Source organism: Colletotrichum paranaense, assembly GCF_030867605.1.
Source record: "Colletotrichum paranaense strain IMI 384185 chromosome Unknown Scaffold_14.1, whole genome shotgun sequence".
Lineage (NCBI taxonomy): Eukaryota > Fungi > Ascomycota > Sordariomycetes > Glomerellales > Glomerellaceae > Colletotrichum > Colletotrichum paranaense.
Window position 1 is genome coordinate 675,153 of NW_026848972.1, and position 20,511 is coordinate 695,663.

Here is a 20,511-nt window from a genome sequence, read left to right on the forward strand (position 1 = left end):
TGAGCTTGTAGATGGATTCTTGCGAGTCACCTTTGTAGAAAGGGGGCATGTCAGATATGAGGAGCTTTGAACGCAGAGATACATAGGGGGTCGAGGTTCGTTGGCCAAAAGTATGCCAACAGCACAGCAACAATCGCTTCGCTTTCATGAGACTTGCTAAGGGGAAGTTGTGAAAGGACCGCCAGCTACTCATTTCATAACTCATATCCTTCTTCACGTTTGACTAAAACGAGTAGTCTTACAATGGCCACGGTAGGACGTCTTCTGTACTCGCGGGTCCGGAGGTTCATCAAACTGAGGTTGGTGGGCCGTAGATCCTAAGAGTCCTCCTTTTGCAACTCGCGGAAACCACATGTCTATGCCTAACCCATCTGTCCCTCTGCAATGTGTCTAGGACTTTCTTCCGCTTCACCATCACCACCTCAAGCCTTCCCTCCCCTTCTCCCACCACCACCACCCCTTCCGCCTCTCCCCTTCCCAGGCGGCGCCCTCATCCTCAACCCCTCAGGCAACTCACCAACCTTCTCCCCATCCCTCCAAAGCACACCAACCCCGCTCCCCTCGTCCCTCGCAACAACCTCCCTAAACAACCGGCACGGCACAACCCCCTCCCCATCCCCCTCCGTCAACACGACCCCGTTCTCACTCACCCACCACTTAATCCCCTCCTCCTCCCTCAGCGCCCTCTCGACATCAACATACACCAACACCTCGGCATCCTTCCTCATCCCGCTGACGACGCCCTTCTCATCGCCGGGTAACCCCGTCGCAAAGTGGACGTGGTTCCGCCCCATCCTCTTCAACCCGCCCGACGCCTCAATCTGCTTCCAAAACGCAAAGTACGTCCCGTGCACCACCACCGCCGGCACGTTGCCCGCCTCGAGCGTGAGGGGGGTCAGCAGGCCCGCCGACTCGACTTTGATACTGTGGCCCTGGTTCGCGCGGATCAGCCAGTCCGAGGGCTCGGTCGATAGCTCCTCGCTCGTCTCCGCCGCCGCCGTGGGGTTGAGCTTGAGTGCGAAGCGCTGCTTGTCCGACGTCGTTACCGCGGCTTGGATGTCGGAAAAAGTTACCTTGAGAGACTTGATGGGTCCGTATGCGAGCTTTTTGTATCCTCGTTAGTAGCTGTTGATGAGTTTGACCATGAGACGGGAGAACCATCATGTCTACCCTCCAAGAAGACAAATTCTTCCCTGATTCTTATCATCTCTCATTTATGAAAAGGGAAGTTAGAATCCTTCAAGACTCACCACCTTGTCCAGAGGTGCATACCCGCCCTCGTCAAGCTTGAGACCCGCGTTCTCAGCCTGGTGCCTCAAAAGCTTCGAAAGCGCCTTGGAAACCAATACCTCCCTCGGCTGACCCCCTCCTCGACCACCACCGCCTCCCCTTCCGCCTCTGCGTCCTCCTCCCCCTCTCTTCTGTTGCTGCGCACTGTCGCCAGCCGCGGGGGCAGTCTCTTCAAATTGGTCGGCCATTTCTCCGTTTTTCTGGGCCCACGATGATCTAAAGTGAGCTGGAAACAAAATTGAACCGGTGAACCTTTGAGGTTCAAAAGTCGTCTTCCACCTGGTGTAATTTCTGGTGTTCCCTCTCGCGGTCGAGGAAGGTGGTGCAAGTGGGGTCCGCGACTGAGTAGCAAACGTCGCTGAGGAGCGTAAACTCAGCGGTCTCCTTGAACTGAAGCCACGAGAAGCGAGCTGTTTGGTTCGTCTGGAAGAAGAAGAAGATCCAAAGAGGCGGTTTGGCATGTGTGAAGACGTTGGATGAGAAGAAAGCGTGTAAGACGTCTTGTGTATAAAACCTCAGTGTATGCAGGTAAGGTCGGTCGATGTGTAAAGTCGGAGTTGGGTTTGGCCCAAGACCCGCTTAAAAAAACAGCCCTCCTTTCCATGGTGAGTGGCTCATCCAATGAACAAAGCCCCCCTTCACCTGTCAAACATACTTTCACTTCCTTTTGGTCTCGCCGCCGGTGAGTCAACTTGTCAGCTCAACCAAATACCTCTCAATACAACGGATGCAATGGCGGCCTCGGACGCTCACGCATTAGGGCCCTGGCGTGTTTATGGCTGGTCCGCTGGCGATGTGACCAAACTCAATCGCAGCGCTAAGGCGTCCCAGATGTACATACTCACAGTTGCATGGAATCTACATCCTACCTTATGCGCAAAACGTCACATCTCTTACAACATCACGTAGTCTCTAGCTGAGAAAGAAAAATTGACCAAACAAGTCAGAAGCATCCTATGCTTATGTCCTTGACCTTTTGTTTCCTATGGACTGCCCGATATACAAATGCTCTACTCCAGCCTGTTTTTTTTTAACGGGAAAGGCGGATCCCAAGAAATCAATCGGCCTTCCCTCGTGGATTGTCATACAAGTACAGAGTAACCGCTGCCGAGCCCATGCGGTGTTACCATATGCAAAACAAGAATGACGCCAGCGTGAGAATAAGACATCTATGATACATTCATCCGTGTGACTGTGATTCGTAAAGACGTTATCGGTAACTGCCCGACTGAGCAGCCGTTGATGAATTCGTTATCGTGCTGTCGCGATTCGGTCTGCGGCTAATGCTGCTAGCCCGGTTCAGCAACGAAGTGTGACTGAGAGAAAAGTGTCGCGGCTGCGCAACAACCTGTTGCGGCCGTTCTTCGGTGACTTTCTCAGCCGAGGAAGGTTGTTCGCGTTCTGGAGTTCTTTCCAGATATCGGCGCGTCGCCAGCGATGGTGTGGAAGGCGCAACCAGCCGAGAAGTGATAGAGGAAGCTCCGAACCGTCTGCGAGGCAGGGCAGAAGAAGCTGGTGATGAGAGTTCGTTGGAGTTGGTGTTTGAGAGGTAGGTATGAGAGACTGCGCGGGCCGGTGTGGTGAGCTCTGTAGCAGCGCGGGACGGGGCGCGAAATCTAGATTCATCTTCGTCTTCGCCGCCCACAGTTCCCCTGCGTGAGCGAAGAAGTGAAGTTTGACGTCCATTCTCGCGGCCTGCTGCTTCGCGTGAATCCTCCGGCTCCTCTGTGCCTGCTCGTCGGGTCCTCAGCATAGAAGACCTGCGGCCATCCTCAGGCTCTTCGGTAACAGCACGGCGCGAACGGCCAATGAACAAGGATGACTTTCGGTTCGCCATTTTGCTGCTGTCGCCGGGGGTGCTAGGAATGGTGCCGGGTGGAAGGGCAAACCTGGGACTGGGGAGCGAAACCGGGTTAAGCATGGTGTTGCGCCTCTCTTCGTATTTTGAGAGGGCCCTCGGGCTCGTGACCGTGGTAGCATTGGCCTTCGGGAGAGTCTGCTGCTCGGCGGACGTTATGCTAGGACGTCGCTGGCCAGATGATCCGCCGGTGAAGGTCTTGTTGATAGTTGGTGTGACTGGTGTCGTCGTTTCCTTTGGTGTAGGAACGTTGACTTGGAGAGTCTTGTTGCCAGCCGCTTCTTCGCTCAATGCCAGGACTAACTCTGTAAGGCTTCGGCAGATGCTGTCAGCCTTGCGTCGTAATTGACGATCCGTCAGGCTGGTGCCGACGCCAATTGTGCTGGCACCGCTGGAGATGGGCCCGGGCTGACCTGCCGTCCCCATCATGTTGGCCAGTGCCAGGGCGTCTGTTGCTGCCACCTCGAGTGCCTTGGCCACCTCTTCACTAAGGAATGGCTTGGATTTATTGACAGCAGAAAGAAGGATGGGTTGCTGGACCTCGCGTTGTGAAGACGTCGTGCTAATTGCGTCGGTGTGGGGATGCTGGCTTTCGGAAGCTCGTTTCGGCGAGGTGGACATGGTCGTGTTGGTTGCGGTCGGCGGGCGATCGTCTGAGGCTCTTGACATTGCGGCGCCCGACGTCTTGGGTAACTTGCCGGTCAATTCCAGGCGATGGATACGGGACTTGAGATCATCCAATTCATCCCACACTGTCGACGGTGCGTTTGTCGATGCTGTCGCCGTCGATTCGGTTCCCTCGACTGTCGTTGCTGCGTCTTGGTGCGTTTCGGTGCGTGGTGCTTCTATCGATTTAGGAACCAATGGCGAAGAGTTATACGTACGCGTTTGGCCATATGACAAGTTGGATTGTCTGTACGCCGAGCTGCGCGCAGAGTAGCCGGTGTTGCTGTCTGTCAAAGAAGGCCTTCTCCGTGCATATGGAGAGTTCTCTCCCATCGGATCCTGAAAGGTAAAGGACCGGGGTGTGTTGACGGTTGAGCGAGACGAAGATTGATGGAATGTCTTTACGCGACCAAGGTCTTCGCCGGGATGCGCGGATGAAGGCCGGTCTCGGGTCAAAGGCGATCGGTACGCCAACGCGCGAGCCATTGGGTCAGCAGTGCTGTCGTCCTCTGACGATTGGCGTATTCTCTTCTTGGAGGTTTCTTGTTGATCGGACAGACGGCGACTGATTTGGGGTGGGGATACAGGATGATGATAAGACAATGGAACAGCAGCGGAGAGGGGTCGGCGATGCGAAGATCTTGCGACACGGGCCTGTTGTTCATCGTCAGTAAGCTCACGTTCATCCATGGCGAAACTCTATCAACATATCCAGTACGCCAGGATTAGCGTCACCGGAGCGTGGGAAATGAAGCAGCGCTAGAGAGGTGGTGGACTATCATATCCAAAAGGGGAATTTGAATAGGAAAATGTGGGAAGAGCGGGAAGATCAAGCAAAAAGATACGGGAAGACGGCTTGATATCGTGGCGAACAGACGCCAGCCATCGCAGGGCACGGCCGTTTGCATCGCGCTAACATATTTCCCGAAACAACAACGCAAACCCATGAAAGATGGCTAAACTTACTATGGCACTTGGCTGCTCCGCTGGCGCAACCTCTTTAGAGCCACGGCGCGTTGGTTCCTGTCTGGCGATTTTCATAAAGACGTCACCGGTCGTGTCGTCGGCGTCGGCTGACAACGGCGGTGTCATTTGCGAATAGTCATCGTCGCGTCGTCCTTCAAGGGCGCGCAGAGTGCGGTCGCGCTGATTGGAGTCGGCGTAGTCGTCGCCAAAGTCAAAAGAGCGCATGGTGGAGGTGCTACTGTCAAGTCCCAGACTTCGACGAGACCCGGATGAGCGAAAGGAACGGATGGGAGCCACGCGCACCGAGGTGGTCGGGGTGCTGGCGGTGGTGGCTTTGAAGGATACGGGGGGTCGCGAGGCTATCGACTTTCGTTTTTCATCTGTCGGGCTTGCGTTCTCCAAAGTCTTTGGCAGTATCAGCTCACGCTGTCCCTTGGCCCAGTCCTTTGTTGTTTTGTCGCCTTGGGGTTGAGCGACGTCGTCGGGAGTGTCGGGGGCTTGCGAGTGATCGGTATCTGCGGATGGTGACTCGCTATCGGTCGCATTCGACTCGCGGGATCGGTATGCAGCCGCACGTCGAGTTTGCAGTCGGGAGAGAGGGGCAGCAGGTGTCTTGAGATCTGCGACGTTGCTGTGGGATGAGATGGACTGCACGATGACGGGGCGGTCGGGATAAGACGCGGGCCGTCTTGGTGAGGTGGCTGAAGCTGCAGGGGTGGACTGGGTAGCAACCTGATACGTTGATGCGCGGGAACGAGGGCTGAGTTTTGGAGGCGACTCGGGCAGTTCGTGGATAGGACTCGAAATCCGAGGTGAGAGCTGGGACAATTGGCGATGGGAGGGACGCCGATCGTGTAGTCGAAGTGAAGTCGAGTGGGTGTTTTGGGGTGGGATGTTGTTTTCCGGGTCGACGTTGTGTTGTTGTGGCTGCTGGTGGTGCAGCTGCAAGTCTGACGTTGTTGGCAGGGTGGTGGGAGAGGCGGTGTCAGTGTCGGTGGTTATGCCAATGCCAATGTCAGTGTCAGTGAGGGCGTCTGTGTTGGTGAAAGTGATTGTGTCGGTGGCAGTGCCAATCGCAGGTGCCGAGTGAAATTCGTTGGATGTTGGAGTCGATTTAGGCGAGACAGGCGACAGCGGGATGTGGTGCAGTAGTGAGGGGAGCACTAGGCGTGGGGATTGGTATTGCTTGTGTAAGTCGGCGAATCGAAAAGCGGGAAGCTTGGACGAGTTGTGGCTCAGCCGATGTGCGTGATAAGGTGAAGAAGGTGAATTTGCTGAAGATGTCGCAGAAAGTGAGGGAGTATGGAATGCAACAGCACTTTGCGAAGAGAATGAGGATGAAGGAGACGCGGACGCGGACGCGGATGCGGATACCGTAGCAGAAGAGAGCTGTGTGGGATTCAGAGTCGGGGCATGGCCCGCAGCTTCGAAACCACCATCTGCTGGTACTGGTGCTGCTGTTGCGGGTGCGGGTGCGGGTGCTGGTGCTGGCGGTGCTGCTGTGGCCGTGGCCATGTTCGCGTCGGGGGGGGGGGGGGCTGTTAGGGGTCGGGTGGTGCCTCTGCTCTCTCTCTCAGTCAGGAAATCCAGGTTCGGGGTCCGCTTTCAATTCGCTTCGGTCGCTGCGCCTGCGAGTCTGGCTGGGCTCCTTTGTTTTTCTTCCCCTTCTTTTTTTTCGTCCTCGCCCTCTTTTTTTTCGTCAGTTTCCCTGGGCCGGGGGTGAGCTCTTTGCGCTGTTTGTCTCTGACTGACCCCAGTCCACCAAAGTCGAGGGCCAGTTCCTATGGGAATCCACCCCGTCCAATGAGCAACCGGTCGCGTTCTGTGGCTCACGGGTCGATTAGTGGTGTGTGCACGCCTGCAGGCGTTTGTTTGCTGATAAGCGTTATCGTTATTTCTTTTTTTTCGTCTCCCAACGGTTACTCTTTTTTGTGGTTCTGCGATGCTGCAGATTTTGTGACTCTGGGATGTTCGTTGTTGCTGTCCCCTCTGGGCCTCTAGCGGTTCGTGCGTATGTCTAATTTCCAGATGTCGAAGCAACCTTTCTCCTCTGCCACGTCTTGCTGGTTCTCCTCCTGGTGAAGTCGTGTGTAGGTAGTTTCGCGGGCAGTATGAGTAGATCGTTGCTCTCGTTAATTAGCAATTAGCAGTTGATGTACTACAATGTGTATGTTCCGATCGCCCATCAGGTGTTCGTTCGGATGATTTGGATGGGCGTATGCACGTCGGCGTCTAGCGGGAAGTGTCTCACTGGCTCGTCGGGTGATACGTGGGAGTAGTGTGCGAGTGTGCGAATTAGCGGCGTGGGAGCTTTGCGGTATTCGTGAGTTGCAAGTGGGAGAGCAGATGCATGCGTGTGCGTGTGCGTGTGTTTTATTAGAAGTTGTCGCTGTTGTCGAAGAGAAGGAAATCCAAGAAGTGTTTGGTGGTGGACGCCCGGCGTTCTCGATGCGATGGACAACTCAGTTGTGTGTGGGAAAGGGTGGAATTGGACGGAAATGAGTGAGCGATGGGGCTGGTGGCAGAAGGAGCGGAGGAGGCAGATGGCAGACGGCAGAGAGCGTTGTGAGAGCGGGAGCTCGAAATTAGTATTAGAATCGGCAGGAAGGAGCGTCGTGAACAAGTCCAGTGCGAATGCGGATCGAGGAAGCAGGAAGCAGGAAGGAGGGGTGTGAAAGCAACGGCTTCCTCGCCTGGTGTCTTGTTTTCTGGTGTGTGGTGTGTGGTTTTTGCCTCAAAAGGTTAAGTCTGGCCCAATCCAGACAGTCGGATAGACAAATGGGAGAAGGAAAGTTGCAGTCGATTCGGGGACTGGACGGGACAAGAAGAAGATGGGACAGAAGCTAAAAAAGGGCAAAGGTAAAAATGGAAGTCAGATCAGAAAGAAAGAGGAAGTTTGGTCATGGATCGTCGTCTACCTTACCTGACTGACTACATGTTTTTCCCACTCACACCTCCTTCCTGCTCCTCTTCTTCCTTTGCTCTTTCTGTCGTCTTCTCTGCCTTCTGCGGGGAGAGAGAGAAACAGACCCGGCAAAGCAAGGTACCTCAGGTATCTCGTCGGCCACCGCAACTTTACTTTACCTTACCTTACCTTACCATCTGGCATCATCCAGTACCTGGTATCCAGGTTGCGTGCTCCAGATACCCGTCTGTACGAACGGGTATGGATGTGGATATGGATGCCTCATCCCATCACTTTCAACCTGCAGCTACAAGACCTGAACAGCTCGGACCTCTTCTCAAGTCCCTCCGGTACCTCTACCCGTACACTGGTATCCCACTCTACTGGAAACCTCAACTGGCCTGTGGATAGTGCTGCGTACCTTGAGTACTTACAAATACGTATTTGTTCGTCCGTTCCCATTTGATCATGTCCCTTCTGTTCTCGCCGACTGGGTGACAATATTCCTCGGGGGCCTGCCATTTACGACAGATTCTTGCGGAAAGAGTGAATAGCTAAGACCGGAACCTCCCGTTTAACGATACATCTATTCGCACCTCACTTACAGTCACACCTCTTCAAGATGCAAAGCAAAGCGTGTTTCGTAGTTCGATCCAGCATAGCAGATACTACCGCTCATTTGTAACTCTGTTCAACCTCGTCTCAAACTTTCTGCTTCTAGATGCTACGGATACTACCCTCTCGAAGACCTGGCATACAGCAACTACAGCACATTTTACGGATACCTCGTCACAATTCCACGCCTGCCCCGGTTTCCGAGTCCTGAGTCCTGACTGATGCCCATGTGCTTCAGGCTTCAGCCGTGATCCTCGCCTGACGACCCCGGCCACCAAAAGCGACATACATATCAACCGCATCCACAATGCACCACTTCAACGCGGCAGACAACCATCCAGAAGCCGCCAGCAGATGGGTTTCGTGGATCCCTATGGCGGGCCGTATGCGCTCCCGCCACCTCTCCGGTAAACCTGTCCCTCTGATTTCGTTGCCGAGCAGTGAAATGGGTCGAGGCACCAATCATCAACACACCGCCCTCTTCCCTCACTCCGCTTAACCTCGACATCCACCAGCCATAGATTTTGTTTATAGACCCATGGACAGGCACTGTCAGGAGTACGGAATACTGGCACCATATTTCTACTTCACGGCGTAATCCGTACGTATGATCCAGATCTTCAGCCGCGACTGCTTCGACTGCTTCTCATCATCTCTAAAGATATCGTATGCTCGAAACCTGGGTTCTCCCTCTCTCCCTCTCACAGGTACGGATACCAGACAGACCAAAGGCCCCGAGTCCCGCCGTTGAGAAAACAAAAAGGCCAAGACCATTTTGGTGGAGATGCCGCAGGGAAGTCCAGCACCTTAATCAGGACAAATGAGCTGTGAGGACAGGGATTTGCGGCTCTCGGGCAACAAGCCTCCAGGGGTCTTTGATGTCACTCACAGCTCGACCGTTCGAGGTGGCTGGTTGGCCCAGCTGAAATAGGGGATGGCTCCTCGACCGGTTCCAAGCCAGCCTCTAGCTTCGGTCAAACCATCGCTGACGGTCGTCTTAGCGTTTCTCAACTTCAGCTGCAAACCAAGCCAAAGAGGTCACGGGCTTTGGACTCGTGCCTGTCTCAAACATGGAACATCGATGCTGCGGCGCTGCTACTCTGTCCGTACTGCTCCAAGATTCCGAGTCGCAGAATCTGGATCCTGTCTACTCCGTACAAATCTTTGTATAAGAGCAGGAGAAAACACTCGCAATAGAGAGCTGAGTATAACGCTGGCAGAATTTGCAAACCCTTCTCAACGGCCGGCAAGATAGGGGGATCAGGTGATAGGTAATTTGTGCCAAATTCGATCGAAAGAACATAGGCATTCCGAGGCATGAGGCGGCACTCCACTCGTTTATGGCTAGGTATACGAAGATTAGTCACATCGGGCTCGTCTCTTGAGATGATCTACCCGTATGAACAGACAACAGACGAAACCTCGCAGCCAAATCTTTTGGATTCACACTCGGACTCGTGGGGGCACGACGGCCGCAAATGCAGACGTCTGATTGACAGCTGCCTGCCAAAGGGTGCCTCTGTCATTTTGCGCTCAGTGCTCCCCAACTAATTTCTGTTTCCTCCAAGCTAGTCGGCACCAATGCAACATGGGACGAGGCTCGAGCTCCTCTCCTCGCAATCCACCTGCGACGGCGCCGACCTGTCACTTTGCAGTTTTCCACTTCCTCGAGATCCGAGTCCTCGACTCCTCGCCACGGCAGAGAAATGACATTACGGAATGCAGACCCCCGGATATGCAGTCACAAGGGGTCTGCAGGTCATCACCAGTGACTTGACTCCCAACATGCAGGAGGAGCGAAACACCCGCCACTGTGCTATCCGCGCCAACGCGCAGCCAGTTTTATTCTTTGTGCTACCACTCGAGTGCTTGCAGCCTCTCTGACGGCCTTTCTTCTTGACTAATTGTTGCTGCTGGGGAGGTGTCCAAATGGCATAGTTGGCTTCCACGCAAAGCAAACATGGATTCAACCTGGGTGATATTTGCTGTCCCTATGAGATGGAGACGCTAGCGATGCCGATCACCGTCAAACCGGGGCTCGACGACCAGGATACTAGAATGAGACTTCGATGAGGTGCAGAATTGCCAGCCACGCAAAGCTCAAGCAGGAAACGCAATACCGCTCGCCCGTTCGTATATCTGAACTGGATACGGATACAGCTGGGGCGATCAACTAATTTCCTAGGTTCCAGAACTTAGAAGTACTGAGTCGTGTGAAAGATCGGCTGCAATATCACATTCTAGAGAAAGTCGGTTTCCTGTGGCTCCAAAGCCACATCGCACTCCGCATCGAGTGTGTCTCAACCTTCCAACCACATCAAACGAGACATGCATTGCATTTCTTCAGTCGTGCGACACTAAACCAAACCATGCTCTCTAAACTATTTCTGCTACCACCCAAGAAGCAGTGATAGAACTTATCAAATGCATCAGCACGCATGTCCCATCACTTCTTCGGCCAAAGATTATTCTACCTTCACCATCGCCAGGGTCCTAAAAGTAGTTTGAGCGGCTACCGCTGTCCGCGGCATTCCACGGTCACAGCGGATACATTGCCTTCTCCCGACTATATTCTGACATCGAAAGGAAGAGCCGTGCCGTAGTGGTGTATTGCCCCTTTACACTGCTTGAAAAGAAAGTTTCCCTTTGCTTGTCATAACACGCAGGGGTGCACTTGATCGTCGCTAATGAGCATCACATATCGACATAGAATCACTTGGGTCGTTTGGCAATCCTCTCCCTTGGGTTCGAAACCAGCAGCACAACAAGAACACTGTGGGCCCATCAGCCGCGTTCGCAATGGCCCGGGGACAGTTCGTATCTAGCAAGGAAAATGATGTCGGGTTCTTCCTCCTCTCATACGGATACGAGCAGGGATACTTGCAGCCGCACGGTCTTCCCGCCTGATGGTTGCGCGTCAGCAAAATGAGTTGGAAGTCCAATGAAGTCGGGGAGACCTGTGAATAAGCTCACCTAGCGGTCTTTGACGAAGCGGGTGCTTGAACAGATCGCAGTAATTTTCTATGTATCCAAGTCTGATGGGCGTCAGATTCCAGTAAGCCCTAGTTGAGAATAGACCCCGGAACACTTCGGTAAACGTTCCGGGAACATAGACAACCTCACATATAGTCGGCAAACATATCCCGAGGAAAGGCAGTCACGGCCGAAGAGTGGCTATTGCCTCACAACGCTAGCCAGCATCCACGGATCTCGAATGCGCGGAACCAAACGAAACATTTATGTGGTCCTCCTATACCTCTTGAGTCGTATGTCTGGAGGCGGGCACTCTGGACGAACCATGGGTTCGATCTCACGGTTAAGAATTCAGCTTGTTTGAGGCTTGCGTGGCCGGGCATCTTCCCCCTTTTCTTGTCAAGCATATTCAAGTATTAGATTATGCGATGCTCTTTGTTGCGTCTATTCCCTACGAAGTAATCATTATCATTGTGTGATACTCTCGAATGATGGACGTCTCTTGGAGTGCAGTTGACCAACGCACCTTCATATTCTGATACGCGATTTGCTTGCCGTCAAGTCGCCGGCTGAGTCCTTGATTGCTCTCCAATGATGACTGCAACAAAGGGTAAGAAGCCTTGCAACTTGAAGCGGATATCTTAAGTCCGAAGGCTAGATTTGAGGAAAGGGTCAAGAGAGAGCCTTATTCTGGGGCTCAATCCGAGATATCATGTCCCCTGAAGCTCGCGGATGGACGGGCGGGTGGGCAGTCATACCGTCTCCAAAAGTTTATTCGCAGGGCGAAGTTTAATCATGAGAGCCATCGGTTGATCGGACGCATTATCTGACATCCGGCTCTTGTGAGTCCTTTCTTGGCTGGTTTGAAGCCTATCTTCGTTGCTCGGTCGTGGTTCTCCTCGATCACTCAGCCACCCTCACCAGCCCTGTATGTCTCTTCTTCCTTGACCTACCTGAAGGGAATGGTATACGGATGTTCCATCCCAACTCTGCACCCCTCCTTTGGATTCCCGAGGCGAGCGTGAATGATGAGGACGTTATCCCCCCTCCATTCTTTCCTATTACTCTGGGACTTTATTCAACATCATGCGTGATTGGGATTTTGTGTTGATGGTGCCGAATATGATGTTCCTCTCAGTAGATTCCCATCTGATATGGGAAGGGCGGTTTTCGTCCGCCAAGGAACTGCCAACATCCATACGATATTTGTTCGCGAGAGAATCGTAAGTACCCATTCGATCTGTGAACTTCTACAAGTTCTGTTGGTCTTGGTACGCTTGGCTCTTCCGGTATCCGAGGTTTCTTGTCCGGGCCAAGCTTTTCGGAGACACGGCGAGCGAAGAAAAACCTCGTGAGGAGAGCATCTAGATCTTGGCTTGTTCTCAGTTCAAGGTTTGTCCGCCTTGAATCTACAGAGCTGAGGAAATCGCCGGAGAGGCGTAGAGCTGATAAGGCTGATGGGTGGGCTTGCTTACTGGAGGTATCCAAGGGCCCGTGTTGTCCAAGGAGCGGTAGTATTGATGCCGAGGACGGTGGCACTGCTGATTGATCCAAGAGAGCCGTTTTTTGCGGTGTTTCTGACATTCTGGTGGCGATGAACTTAATTACGAGCTTAAATGGCCTTGCTAAGAAACCATCCTCCAAATGCCATTGATAACAGGCTTGCCACATCGACCTTTGCAAAGGTCAACTCCGTGGTAGCCCGGGTTTGGCTCAAAGGGCGGAAACATACAGGCTTTTGGAGGTCCTTCGGCTGCAGTGTATTGATTCATAGTGAGATTGACGACCGCTAGTGTCGTGATGGTTGAGGATGTTGAATCGAGCGTGTGACTTTCCCTCTCTGGTCACCGCGTTTTGTGGTTTGCTCGTGTTCGTCGAGGTTTTTCGAGGCTCGAGGCGTTTCTGTCGTCCTTTAGGGTGTTTGAGATTGGTATCTCTGAGAAAAAAGATGAAGAATTTGTCGTATGATAGAGCCTTGAGTTCATATCTTATGGGAATAGGGGCTCTTTCCTAGTTCTATACACGTATTGTCTTCTTCTCCATTAGTTCTACCGCTGTGCGGAGTGGCGGTACCTTTTAGTACGTGAGTTCATTCAAAGAGAAACTGGGTCATTCGAACTCACCTTTCCGAATGCCAGATATCGGGTCAAGTCACCGTGGAAATCAAGGGGCATACAAAGGTTTTCATAGTATTTCAAGCCGGCAGGGGAAATGTTCTTCCCGCCTCCGACCTGATCTTGTGAGCCTGAGAGTTAGTTCTCAACGGCACTATCGTAACTAGTCTTACTGTGGGTTCCAATTTGTCATAGATCATAGTTACGTTCACACAGAGAACAAAAGAGCCGGATCAAAAGGTAGTCAGGTGTTCCGAGGGTAGTAAAACATGCGTGTCGATCCACATCAGCATCAGAACAGATGTGCGTAGTCTGGGTATCCGATGTGATGCAACGCAGAATTCTTACTCTTCCCGATCTCAGGAGTCTTTTATAGCATTCTCTTTGCCGAGTGAAGAGCCACAGATCAATGACACTGGGGAGGGAGGCAGAGGGAAGGAAGATACGCATGAAGAGGAAACTTGTAGGAGAGGCAGGTAATCACTGGTCCATATAAGTGCTCAGCCAAGGGGGATTATCGTTCCTTGATAAAAAAAAATAACAATCACAATTGCTTCGTGTTACAACCACTGGCAGGTTCCTGTGCGGTAAGAACCAGGGCGATTGGAACTCAACCTCTGACTAGCAGTTTTCCCAGGCAGACATTGTCGAAATTACTTCTACATCGTCACACCTCGTCAGCCTAGTGTAAGAACTCCCGGCATCTTCCAACTCCGTTGAGTATCGTCTACCGGGCAGTAGTCTCTTGGGATAGATTTTTGTCAACAAGACTTATTTCGAGGGCCAGTTACATCCCTCTTAAAAACGGCGCGAAATCTTTGACAGACTCAAGACTGCCAATTTTTCAAATATTGAGGGAGAACTATAGAAAAAAGACTGTTTTATCCTCAGTATTGATGGTTGCCAAGGGTGTTTGGTTGGAAAGCTTGACTGCCTTCTTGTGATGGAAGACGGATGTTGACGAGACAGGTCTCGGTCATGAATGGTTCTGTATCAGGGCAGTGATCACTCATAATCCTTCTCTATGCTTTAAAACAGACATCTAGTCTCTCTACCGTATGTGCTTTCATCAGAGTTTTCGCTTGAGACAGGCCGTAGAAAGCCTGCAGAGACCAGGTAAAAGTGCTCGTGGCGAAGCTTCTGGTCTCTCCTGCCCTGTGACTTTTATCAACAAAATGCAAAGGGGAAATTCAACAACCTCGTATCCGATCCAGCATTCTCGGACTTCAGGCCACTCCATCGCAAGACTACCTACGCGAGTTAGGGGGAGGGGGGGTTCAACAGTGCTCCAACAGACTGCACGCTCAATGACCTTATGCCTCATAGGCACCTCCCGGAACATTTAGGAGCCACATCAGTATGTGTGTATAGTACAACCGGGGCACACTGCTCCTTCCTCCTTCTATTTTTCTTGTTCAGAATCGACCCACTCTGTACTTATATGATCACTCTGAATACTTGAACAGAGGAGAATTAGAACAGATGTTTCAGAGTATCGTGGTTTTGAATATTAATGCTGATCTCAGAGGTCATTTTACTATTGGTACAGACTCCCTCCATTATACGGGCAGAAGGATGCGTATACAGCATAGTAAATTAATAGGCAGAAGCAAGGGCCTCTTTTGACACCCCCCCCCCCCAACCCGCATAGGAAGGTTCGGGCTCACAGAGGGTATCAAGGGTAGAGACGTCGTTATGAGGTTTAGAACTTGAATAGCTCCCTGATTGTGATCTAACTTGAACATTGTAGTTGATGAGATCATTCAGGGCTCCCGTAAGACCGCTGAATAGGGCTCTTGTTTGTCGAATAAGGCTGGAGTTTGGTCACTTTGGCAATGATCGTATGACGCAAGCTATAGCCATTCACCAAAAATCTGGTAAAATGTAACCGAGTTCTGTGCATGACTCCTTAGGAAAGCCACCGGGTCAAGTAAAGCTGCTAAAGACTACAAAAGATACCTGGAAAGAGTTCAGAGATGATGTATTATGGCATCAAAAACGGCACGCACTTCGTGGTCAAGTACGTTATGTCTTGCGAATGTGTGCGTAGACGCCTTATCAGCAGCGACCCTCAGCGAATCCCTCCTGCTTCCAGATTAATTTCGGCATAGTTTGAGTTGTGTTTTGACTATAGGCAATGGAATCGTACAATCGTTTGACGGCCTCGCAGCCCCAGAGTTCCAGTCAAGTCCTCGCGAACCACACAAAGCGCAATGAATGATAGACACCTAGATGATGGGCACGCTCGATCAAGATTTTACGGAGGGATCTGAGATGACTTTGACAGCAGGCAGCTTCTCCAACATTTGTAGATTGACACATCATGATTTATTCCCCTCACGTCCCTAGATATGGCATGTGGCGATAGATTGGGCCAAAACTTCTAACGCTGCGTACGAACTTCGCACCCACGTAGTCAAGAATACCTGAGCATCGTGATACAATAGCAAGACGTTCACGCTTTTGTACGAGGACCGCTGAAAATCTGGCTGTACGCCTTCAGGCGATGCCAATTTTACACAGGTTCAGCCCCTTATAAAAGCACGCGAGGACTTCATGGTTATGAAGTAGTCCATGAATAAGTAACCTACTCAGAGCAGACTCAAAATAAAAGCCAGTCAAGGTTCAAAAGCAGGAGAAACGGAGGGGATAAAGCATCATATAGCAGTCGAGACTTCACAATATTCATGCTCAATTGAGCTCGGTGTTCATCATGAAAAGGAAGGTAGTGAAATTCCCATCAGACCTACCGTCTCTAAAACTATAGCCACTAGGTACCCAGAGACTCGTCATTACCAGAGTACATGTTCATGAGAAGTATATACCATCAATACCACTGCCGCCTCCGCCGCCGTCGCCTTAACGTCTAAGCTGCACTTTGCTCCTTTCGACCAGATTTTCACGAATCCTCTCGAACGACCCCGGCCCCTTACGACTCGAGGTCGAAATCGAAGAACACAAAGGGTTCGCCCTATGCGCGCGCTTGAGGTACACAAAGACTGTAAACTTGCTCGAAAGTCTGTAGAAAGATCAATTGCAACCGACCTCACCGGCCGGCTGACAGAAAAAAAGCTTTGGCTAAAAAACCCCCCTCGCGCGCAGTCAAAGAGAACACGACAACCAAGCAAGGCAGACAAGGAGACAAAGCCTAGCCGCCGAAACCTCATCGCTTACGGGCAGCTGTAATGAAACTTTGCTTGCTGTTTACCGCCATCGTCTATTTGAAAGTAAGGTATTCATATCCTATCCGCCCTGGTCCTCCATAACGTACCTAGCTCTTTAACCAAAGCAGAACCAAAATGAACACTCAGTCTCATCAAAGAAGGAATGCAATAACTAAATATAAGCGACACGACAAAGACCTCTTCCGCCAGAGAATGATGACATCGAGGACAGCTGCAAAATATCTTCAAACTCATGCATGACCCGACGGCGGCGGGCCAGGCCGGCGCATCCAAACGTAAAAAGCGGGGATACTGACCGGCGCGCACCACCCGGTGGTCAACCCCCCTCCCCTCCGAGCCCCGCCTCAGCAAGATCGGCGTCGGGGATACGGGGGACAGAGCCACTTGATAGTTCACCTCACCTCACCTCACCTCAGTTTACCTTTTAACATACCACGGCTCTTGAACGAGCTAGTACTCTCAAGGAACTATAAACATGATTTGACTTGGCTTGTTCCCGGGGGCGTATAAAGTGAACTTGTTCACCAGGTATTAATGGCACCTCGAGGGATAATACTCATTACGGGCAATTCACACGACTCTATGTAGTATTTATTAGGAAGGAACATGATGACCTACGTAACAAATGATGGGACAATATTGATCCAGCCGTTGGATGAGGAGAGAAACTCGACTCGATCCCTCGTATACTCAATGAACTCTCTATCCTCATTACCCCCGATATATACTGAGTAATCGCCATCCGCCGCCCGCTGGAAGCAAGACTTTCCGCATTCGGTAGGTAAATCGCAACGAAAAGCCTCCTCTAAATACTCTCACCGATACCAAACAGGTCTAACGCAGAGCTGGCGCGGCCGAGGGCGCGGGGGCGCCTGGGCGGGCGTACGGGCGGAGAGCGAAGAATCAGGACTTCCTAATCGGACACGGGACTTTCCATACACGCCGTCTACGAAGACTACTACTACAGCAGCACCTACTCTCTTTTCCACTTGTCGCCGCCCTCGCCAGCGGACGGAACATTTCCCACGCACTAGTCGATTCTGAACCAGATTCCGGGGATATGCCAGGCCGCGGCTCGAATTCGTATGGTCTCGACTTCGTTAATCTTGGGAAAAGGACCCTTGATTTCCCGAGTCGCTTGGTGGCGCCCTTTCTCCCTTTCTACCCGAGCTAAGTCAGCTAGCTTCACCCTTCTAACTAACCCTTTTACTTTTCGAGCTCGATCTCACCGGAGCGGGCTCCTGGGGAGAGACCTTGAGAGCTTTGCGAGAGGAGAGAGGAGATTGGGTGGAAGAGGGGCCGCGCGTGGTAAAGCTCAGCTTAAGTGTGGCATATTCCATCACCTTCACCTAGGTTTCTACGTCAGGCAGCAGAGAAAAGTCAGTAGAACCTCCAGAACATGCCTTGCCCGTCCCGCCTCGTGTGTTGCGCGCAGCGCCGGGCAGAAAGAGGGGTTGTCCGGCCGTGGATCACTCCCTGTAAATGATTGTCGTGATCGGGTTACAGATGTCAACCTTAAAAAAGTCCACATCATACACCATACATAGTACACTACACCGGAGCAACACGCAGCAACAAGCACACAAGGCACGGCACTGCCAGACTAAAGTTCTCAAGCAGTGGTGTTACCAGGAGAGTGGTTTGGTGTGGTGGGAAGGTTCAAGTGGACGCATCGACAAAAGTCAGAGGTACCTTGCCTTGCCTTGCCTTGTAGTCTCTGGCAGCAGCGGCGGCGGCGGCAACGGACGAAGGACAACTGCGTCCCAAGAAAAGATTCAATAGTGAGGAGGGCTAGGATCACGCAGTGGAGGGAGCGTCCCGGAAACAACCACCTCACTGCCCGCGCCCGATATCACGCCCCGTCTTGATCAAGTATGTTGGACCTCGCGTTGTATCATTACCCATTGTGCCATGTCTTTCTCGACGGATTCACGAGCAAGGGGAGGCACTGTTACCGAACCGAGTGAGCTTGCGTTACTGTTGTTCTCGGAAACTCACGTGCATAGTCGCTAGGGCGACGTGGTCGTGAACGAAGTGGACGAAAGGTGGACGCTGAAACAGCATGTCGCCGGTTTCGTGTCCGTGCCTGTGCCTGGGGTGGTTGTCTTCAAGGGGGCTGGGGGCTGGGGGCTGGGGCTGGGAGGGAAGAGGGAAGAGGGACCACAGTCATGCTAGCAAACCGCGTGTTTGATCCGCAACTTCAAGTTTGGCGAAAGAGAAATCGTCAAACTTTTTTGGGATGGCAGACGATAGACGTAGACCAGTGCTTTCAACGGAGCTGAGACGAGGAGGATCCTCGACCAAGAAGAGTAGAGAGCCCTTTTCGAGAGAGGAAGACCAACGAGTAAAACGTCGCCCGGGTGGCTTCAGTGTCGTTTGATGATATGGCCCGTGGTGGGACGATAGGGAATTCGTTGCTGTCAACCTCTGACGCGGTATCTGTTCGAAACCGTAAAGGTGACGAGGCCCAACGCGACCCTCAACGGCAAAGAGCCCAAGGCTGGGACAATGGAACTTAATGGAGAGTGCCGTTGTACGTATCTGAACACTATATCTGTGGTCCAGCGATGGTGATCGGGGAGACGTGGGTGAGATAGAGTTGGCTGCAGGGTTGCAAGGAGCCGCAGACAGAGGGCAGACAAGCTGGGATGGCCCGACCAAATTCTGGACTGGAAAAGGAACCGTGAATGCATGAAGCAACAGCGCCATGTTTGCGTGTGCCTTTCAGGGCTGAGCAAGCAGACGCGGCGTGCGTTGTGTTGGTGCAATGCTGCGCGGTCGGTGAGACGAGACGGAGACGGAGGGCGGGAACGATCCCAGCCTCGTCTCCGTCTTGACAATAGCGAGTTCGAGAACTGGAGCACGAGGCTCTGACGAGGCGCTAGTTGCAACGACGTCGACAAGAGAGGACAACAATGGGCACGTTCGCTACGCATCCAGAACTTGGGAGAGCGGCTCAGGGCTGGCTGGTCAATGCCTATCGCCTGAACGTCCGTCTTGCATTGCTGGGGCGACGGGGCATCAGAATTAGGAGCAATAACACAGTCTTCGGGGCAGGCACCGTCCTAAAACGGCAATGAATTTGAGGCTCGGCTGAGTAGGGCCCCTTTGGCAAATTAAAACGGACTGGGGGGGCCTTCAGAAGTTCAGACTCTCGAGACATGGGTGCGCGTTGTTGGAGAGTTGAAGCAGAGTTCCGGCGTAGATTGATATTAGGGCAGACACCCGAAGACGGTGGAGATGGCAGGTCCAAGGTCGTCGAATGAAGGATCGAGATCGGGCGGAGATATTGTCATGGGCCTTGATATACACTAGGTAGAGATGTGAACGCGAGAGGTTCGCCTGATGGTCCAAGGTCCTTCCCACGGTTCCCACCCGTGACAGCACAGCGTACCGTGACGACGGAGGTGGAGGGGGCACCGGTTGGAAATGGGGGGCTTGACTTTGAATGCCTTATTGATATTAACCGTTATGCGTTGAAAGGAACGCACGTACTCTGTACGCGCTGGCACAAGCTTTATCTGTACGAAGGATACGCGTCGCCCGGTATCCGTGGACCGTACGGGACGAAATGAGGTGACGGTTTATTTCGGGAGCCGGGAGAGCTAAGCCCACCGACCGAAATGGCGGACGGGACGGAGTGGGCGGGAATGGCATAGTTCGATGCGAACTGGATGATGTGCATCGTGCCATCGTCTTCATCGCGCACGGTGGGGGAGAGACGGAGACGAGAAGTTTATCGTGCCCTTTTGCGCCTGGTGTTTCTTCGTGACGCTCAGGATGGCAGTGACATAATTGGGTAGCAATAGCCACTAGGTTCAAACAAGATTTCTTGTTAGATTACTTGGTGCTGCTCGATAAGATTTGGATGTGCGCTGGAAAAAATGTCCCTTATTTTCTGCTCATTCTCATTCTGGGCCGGCGAGCCCTAAGCTGATG

The 20,511-nt window shown here is 52.4% G+C and overlaps 6 protein-coding genes across 6 annotated transcripts; 1 reads left to right on the top strand and 5 right to left on the bottom strand.

The window, feature by feature from the left end:
• Positions 1-317: 317 nt before the first annotated feature.
• Positions 318-1,478, bottom strand: CPAR01_14075 (Tpt1/KptA family RNA 2'-phosphotransferase; the record flags this gene model as incomplete). The annotated part of the gene is made up of 3 exons (XM_060498327.1): positions 318-356; positions 651-1,103; positions 1,251-1,478. The coding sequence occupies 3 exons, from the start codon at positions 1,476-1,478 to the stop codon at positions 318-320; spliced, it is 720 nt and encodes a 239-aa protein (XP_060343061.1).
• Positions 1,479-2,500: 1,022 nt separating this feature from the next.
• Positions 2,501-6,295, bottom strand: CPAR01_14076 (uncharacterized protein; the record flags this gene model as incomplete). Its single annotated transcript, XM_060498328.1, has 2 exons — positions 2,501-4,513; positions 4,781-6,295. 2 exons carry the CDS (start codon positions 6,293-6,295, stop codon positions 2,501-2,503), a joined length of 3,528 nt encoding a protein of 1,175 aa, XP_060343062.1.
• Positions 6,296-6,965: 670 nt separating this feature from the next.
• CPAR01_14077 (uncharacterized protein) lies at positions 6,966-7,490 on the bottom strand (the record flags this gene model as incomplete). Its single annotated transcript, XM_060498329.1, has 1 exon — positions 6,966-7,490. A coding segment is annotated over one exon (525 nt), but the record flags the coding sequence as incomplete, so codon positions are not given.
• Positions 7,491-8,607: 1,117 nt separating this feature from the next.
• Positions 8,608-11,207, top strand: CPAR01_14078 (uncharacterized protein; the record flags this gene model as incomplete). The annotated part of the gene is made up of 2 exons (XM_060498330.1): positions 8,608-8,707; positions 11,011-11,207. The coding sequence occupies 2 exons, from the start codon at positions 8,608-8,610 to the stop codon at positions 11,205-11,207; spliced, it is 297 nt and encodes a 98-aa protein (XP_060343064.1).
• Positions 11,208-18,992: 7,785 nt separating this feature from the next.
• CPAR01_14079 (uncharacterized protein) lies at positions 18,993-19,508 on the bottom strand (the record flags this gene model as incomplete). The annotated part of the gene is made up of 1 exon (XM_060498331.1): positions 18,993-19,508. One exon carries the CDS (start codon positions 19,506-19,508, stop codon positions 18,993-18,995), a length of 516 nt encoding a protein of 171 aa, XP_060343065.1.
• A 526-nt stretch (positions 19,509-20,034) lies between these two features.
• On the bottom strand, positions 20,035-20,274 carry CPAR01_14080 (uncharacterized protein; the record flags this gene model as incomplete). The annotated part of the gene is made up of 1 exon (XM_060498332.1): positions 20,035-20,274. One exon carries the CDS (start codon positions 20,272-20,274, stop codon positions 20,035-20,037), a length of 240 nt encoding a protein of 79 aa, XP_060343066.1.
• Between the last annotated feature and the right edge of the window lie 237 nt (positions 20,275-20,511).